Raw genomic sequence first — 5954 nt, forward strand, 5'->3', positions numbered from 1 at the left:
TTCAGTGCCAGCCACTTTTTAAATTATATCAAGTGTTCAGTTAATTTAAATTAGCGCGTAATATCTAATCTTAAATTAATTGGACACTTGGTATCGGATGAAGGAGTGGCATCAAGTTGTCACTGATTAAATAGCACTGAGGATCTGATTTGATAATTTGAGAAGAGAATCAATCCATGCACCAGATTCTTTACGGATATTTTGACCTTTCTAGTAACTGGGATGAGCCTTCGGCGGCATCGTGTTCTTTTGAATTGGAAAAATGAGTCCTTTTGAATTGGGAAATATCTCATTTTCTTGTTTTTAATTAGAAGCTCTATCAAGTTGCCACTTTTAGAGTTGCATTTCCACCAGGAAGCACAAGGGAAAAAGGGCTGTTTGAAGTACCTAAAATACAAAATATTTCCATGACCTACTGGTAAGAGATCTGGTCAGTTAACAAATAATCCAAAAATCAGCAGTTAATGCAACCAACCAGTATCCTTTCCGACCATCTCTCTGTTTTTTTGGCCTTGTCCTTTCCCCCGACATATAAGGTTCATCTCTGGCCATCATTCGTTCCATTAAGCTGTTGCATGGAAGGCTTTTTTCATTTACCAAACCTTTTCTGTTTTATTCAGTTACTTTTTCCTGTTTTGATAAAAATTTTCTTGGTGTCCAATGACCTTGATGAACAAGGCACCACAGAAATCAGCTCTGTTATACTGAAACAAACTTTACCTCTTACTGAACTGCCTGATGAACAGACAATATTAACTACAAAAGTGTTACACCAAACAATTTTAGAGACCATGGGAAAGGGCAAACAAATTAGTCGTCAACTAATGATGCAAACTTTCCAAAGCTGAAACATAGCAAGATGAAGATTTACAAAGTGAGCATCCACTGACTTGATTGAGACAATCTGAAACCTGAGTCTCAACAATTGATGAGGACCTTTAAGTCATCAATCCCCAATCCCAGTTGTTCCTCCTTCAGAATTCTGACTGACTCTTCAGCTGAGCTTCGACACAGTTGCATCTCAATCATGACCAATGTAGGGATATCTGCAAAACCAGAGGGAACCTCCTCAAGGTGCCTGCAATTCCGCAGCACAAGTTGTTGCAGCTTGGGCAGGTGATCAGCAGAGGCATTCCATTGAGCAATGTTTAGAGTGTCAAGTTTTAAAAATTTAAGCTCAAGGAACTCTCCTTCTTTCATGTTCCATCTTTCACCCTCAAAGGCTCTAGAAAGTAATTTGAGAACCTCAAGGTTGGGTAACCTCCCAATCTCTGAAACACAATCCCATGGTAGGCAAAATTTTGACAGAGTCAACTTTTTAAGATTCAAGGGGAAGTCAAATTTACGAGGATGACAAAATCTTCCGGAATATGTTACCTTGAGTGCTTCAAGTTGTGTTAGAAAGCCCAAGAGTGGGAACCCATAGCCTTTACCAGTATCAACTTTAGATTCTGAGAATATGCATCCCAGTTTCTGGAGTTGGGGTAACTGCCTCATCAACTTCTCTGTTTCCTCCCCAGAAAAGAGAACTGGGGAGGAAAGAGTAACAAGATTATCTAACTGAGATGAATCTTCTTTGACGAAACTAAAGGAAGTAAAGCTCTTTACATGCACACGTCTCAACTTCACCATGCTCCAAAACGTATGCGGCAGATCAACTTTACCTTTCAATCCCCTCACAAGCAAAGTTTCTAAATTCCAGAGGCAGGATATTGATGCTGGAATAGAGTCTAAGTCACCACAAACAGCTAAATACCTCAAATGAACCAAATGTTCCAATCCCCTAGGGAAACAATGGCCCATGTTGATGCACTCTAAATCCAACACCCTGAGAAGTTTAAAATTGTCTGTTATGAAGCCAACGTTGTAAGGACATCGTGGATACATATCATTGGTGGCAAAAAAGAGTAAAGAGCGCACACATGGCCCAGAAGGCATTGACATAGCAAAATGCTTTCGTCTTGAACAAATAGACAGCCGATATATTTTGTATGTAATGGAAATTGAAGGATGACAATAACCAGGATCAACACCATAATCTAAATTCTCATGGGAAGAAGCAAAAAGTTCATCATACCCAGTTATCGAATGCAAAAAGTTTTGCTCTTTGCATCTAACTAAGCACAAAGCACGCAGCATGTCATGAACACGGCATGTTTTGACTCCACCATTGGACTTTCTTTTGGAAGCTATTACTAGGCTTCTACCAATTAGATCATTCAAGTATTTCTCTGCCAGGTGTTCTAAACTGTCTAGCTCTGGATTCTGTACAAAACCTTCAGCTATCCACAGACGTGTCAACTTTGAAACTGGAATTTCTCTATCCTTCAAGAACGCTCCAAGGTACAGAAAGCATGGCTTCAGATAGGTTGGCAAATGTGAGTAGCTTAGCTCTAAGATGTCCATGCACCTCGTTTCTGGATCATCAGCAATGCATGAGCTTAAAGTTCTCGCAACTGTTTCCCACCAATCTTGCTTCTTGCCAGTTCTCTGAAGGAGACCAGATATTGCAACAACTGCAAGAGGTAAACCTTTACAACCTCTGGCTATTTTCTTTCCCAGGTTCACCAATTCATCAGGACAATCTTTTCGATTGAAAAGCTTCTTCTGCAATAAATTCCAACTTTCATCATCAGAAAACAGACGAAGTGAATGAGCTATACTATCAGATTTTGTCGTCAAAGCTACATCAGTAAGACGACTTGTAATCAATATTCTGCTTCCATTTTTGTCATCCGGAAGTGAAAATTCTAAGTCATTCCATGCCTCTCTGCTCCACAAATCATCCAAAACTATGAGGTACTTTCTGTTCTTTAAACATTGGTACAACTTGAACTCTAAATCGTCCTCACTCAGTTCAAGAACATCATTAGTAAGTTCCATAATGTCACTTAATATGTTAAGTAACAATTCTCTTTTACGATACACTTGAGAAATATAACACCATGCCCGAATATGGAAGTGATAGGTAATCGAAGGATCATTGTATACCTTTTTAGCCAGAGTGGTCTTACCTAGTCCAGGCATGCCAACAATTGAAACGACTTGTTGTTGCAATGTTCCTCTTGTAAGTCGATCCATAATCAGTTCAGCCTGATCATCAAGATCAATCACAACTTCATCCACATTGGGCACAATAGCTGGTGAGATTAAACTTCCCGAAGTATGCACAACATTATGGACCTCAATACTATACATCTTATCAAAGATTGCTGAAGCCTGAAGTTTTATGACTTTAAACTCCTCTATGAGATCAGAAAACCATAGTGCATGATACCATTCAACACAACCGCCAACCAGTATTTTGTCAATAAAATACTCTGTCTCATATGCCATATCTATTATGCATGAACGGAGATCATTCAAGTCTGAGTGCTCATTATACTGCTCAATTATATTCTTGAGAAGAGATCTCATGATCTTCACCTGTCTGGATAGGGCTTCAACATAACGCTTCATGCAAGCATTAGAATCGAATTTATCAATAAACCGCTTCCCCAGATCTTTTTTCCTGTAAAGCACTCCCAGATTTCCCAAGAGGAAGTCCATAAATCCCACTCCATTAGTCCTGGGGAAGTTATAATCCATTGAGCTTCGTTGTTGCAAATAAATATTTTTTATCTCTTCCTTGAAGGGTTTAATCCTTTTTACCAACTTAGGGAGTAAAAGATTTATATTCCCAACCAAATCTTCTCTAAAGTTGCTGGCAAGGAATGAGTCATAGAGAGATCTTACAAATTTAGATACTGATACAACCCCAGACAAGAGCTCCTCATTCTTCTCTCCTGGACCCATTAGAAATGTTCTGATCAATATTAGCCCCTCATAAATGGTTTCAATGTTCTCCCTATCATTGATCATTAAATCTGAATAAGGTTGACTATTAAGTAGCTCCGTGAAAAATGCCTCAGTCAGGAAAACTTTAAGCACCTCAAGCACATCACGATGCCTGCGTGCAAATAATTTGCCTTTCAATGAGCTAACAGCAAACCTTACCTCCTTAGCCAAAGCTGAAATATGGATCCAGATTGTCTTATTGCTTTCAGTTTTTCCCTGTGGTGAATCTGTCAGAAGTTTTCTCAACAATTTCAGTCCCTCCCGATGAGCATCAATCCTCTCCTCATAACAGACTGTTGCATCTTCTGGTTTCAATACCACACTGAGGAATGCCTCAGCCTTGAGAAGCTCCATTTTCGAATGCAACTTATACAGTGCAACCTCATTCTTTTCATCCATATTCTCGGTCATTGAGCAGCCGATAGATCCAATCTGGATGGCCACTACTACAACATCCCTCAAGAGCAACTGCACCTCATCCTTATTGAACAACGCGTCACATGAATCCAACAGAAATAATATGAATTCAACAAATCCCTGATTGATTATTTCCAGTTGTTGATCCTTCTTAGGAACAAGAAAATCAACAAAGTAATCAACTACTTCTGCCTTCGCCCAGTCTGGGTATGACTTTATGCCTCTGAGAACATTGAGATAAATATCTGCAACTTGTGGAGTATTGAGCTTCAACTTCTTTTGCAGATCACTTAGCATCACAACCCTGTCTGTAAACAGGGAAATCTTTTCATCATCCATCTTATCACACCAACAAGAATAAGAAAGATGTGCTGCCTGCAGACCAAGCTCTGCAAACTGCACCAAAACATCGCTCTCGACAAAATCTGCACCACGAATGCTCCACCATGCTAATTCTTTGAAGGGTATGACATTTTCTTCAAGGGCCATCAATTCTCTAACCAAGACAGGCTCAATTAACTTGTAGTTCCCATGGAGAAGATCCTTGAGATTCTGCTCCAAAGAGTCAAAGAACTCATTCCATTGACGAGTCTTGGTCAGGGGAGGAGGCTCTGATTGGAACGAATAGTTGGTCATGTACTCATAGATTTTCATAACTTTTCGCCTGAAAAAGGTAATCTTTTCTTGTAGCTGAGCAATTGCAGAATCCAAGAATTCAGCACTTCTTTCATACCCTTTCTGATAAGAAGCAGTGCTGAGATCCCTTTTGACAACAGAGAGTGCAGCTTCAAATTCAGCATCAAGGACCAAAAAGTCAGCCTGAATCGTGTCATCAGTGTCCCTCCAATTTCCTACGTATTTGAGAAATGTTCTCAGAAGTCTTAATTCAACCTTGAGGTTTTCAAATGGGTCACAAAATGCATCTTCTTCTTCAGCAGCATCATCACCATCATTCCCCCATGTCCCCTCCAGCACCTTGAGGATATAATCAACAGAATTGAAAGTTTTACTCATCTTTAATATGATCACTAACCTTTTCACTTCTCACAAGATCATACAAGAAAGCGAAAGAAGCGGCACTATCTCTGTCTCTATCCGATTTCCCAAATCCCAACTTGAAGCAATATGACTCACAAGTGGGTTGACCTCTGGTCAACTGAGTCAGAGTCACAACTAGTTGACTTTCGTACTGTTTGTGTCAAAATACTAGTCCGCGTTTATTTTAGGCTTAAATACAAGTTGCCCCTATAATCATAAGCAGCAATTGATTCCCTGTACTGGCGAAATCTATAAATTATCCTCTGATGACCAAAAATCATATTTTTGGGCTAATAAAAAGATAATAATGCTCACAGTTGAAGGAAATTTGTCTCTTTTTTTTGGCAATTTCTGCTTCTTCTTCTCTTCTTTTTGTTTATTATGTTTAAATTTTTTTCCTCCTCCTCTACTCCTATTACTGCATATAAATTTTGATAATAATGTGCTAAAGAATTTATTTTTACAGTTAAATACATACCAATAATTTCTTATTAAAAAAATTCAATCATTATATAAGAAATTATAAAGCATATACTTTATAAACAAAACTTAAGTATTTCACATTCACACTAATGATTTCTTATTACATATAAATTTTTGGCTAAAAGTCATGATGAATTAATTTTTCAATCTAAGTCATCGGGTAGAATAACTTTCCTAGG

General features: G+C 38.6%; 1 protein-coding gene across 2 annotated transcripts; it reads right to left on the minus strand.

Moving 5' to 3' along the window:
* Positions 1-817: 817 nt before the first annotated feature.
* On the minus strand, positions 818-5293 carry LOC113751432 (putative late blight resistance protein homolog R1B-23). Of its 2 annotated transcripts, none has more exons than XM_027295447.1 (2): positions 2078-5293; positions 818-1828 (listed from the first exon to the last, which is right to left on the minus strand). In XM_027295447.1, exons 1-2 carry the CDS (start codon positions 5266-5268, stop codon positions 919-921), a joined length of 4101 nt encoding a protein of 1366 aa, XP_027151248.1. In that variant the 5' UTR covers positions 5269-5293; the 3' UTR covers positions 818-918. The 2 variants fall into 2 exon arrangements, with proteins under 2 accessions (XP_027151248.1, XP_027151249.1); XM_027295448.1 differs by having other exon boundaries at positions 1097-1271; positions 1378-5293.
* Between the last annotated feature and the right edge of the window lie 661 nt (positions 5294-5954).

The sequence above is a fragment of the Coffea eugenioides genome, chromosome 11 (genome assembly GCF_003713205.1).
Source record: "Coffea eugenioides isolate CCC68of chromosome 11, Ceug_1.0, whole genome shotgun sequence".
In the NCBI taxonomy this organism is placed as follows: Eukaryota; Viridiplantae; Streptophyta; class Magnoliopsida; order Gentianales; family Rubiaceae; genus Coffea; species Coffea eugenioides.

What these genes read in the sequence shown, in the direction of transcription:
- LOC113751432 (XM_027295447.1), bottom strand. Translation starts at nt 5,268, where the DNA reads ATGAGTAAAACTTTCAATTCTGTTGATTATATCCTCAAGGTGCTGGAG. An exon ending in TTTTTGCATTCGATAACTGG is followed by an intron (nt 1,829 to 2,077) that starts GTATGATGAACT and finishes TAAACTTCTCAG; the next exon opens with GGTGTTGGATTTAGAGTGCA.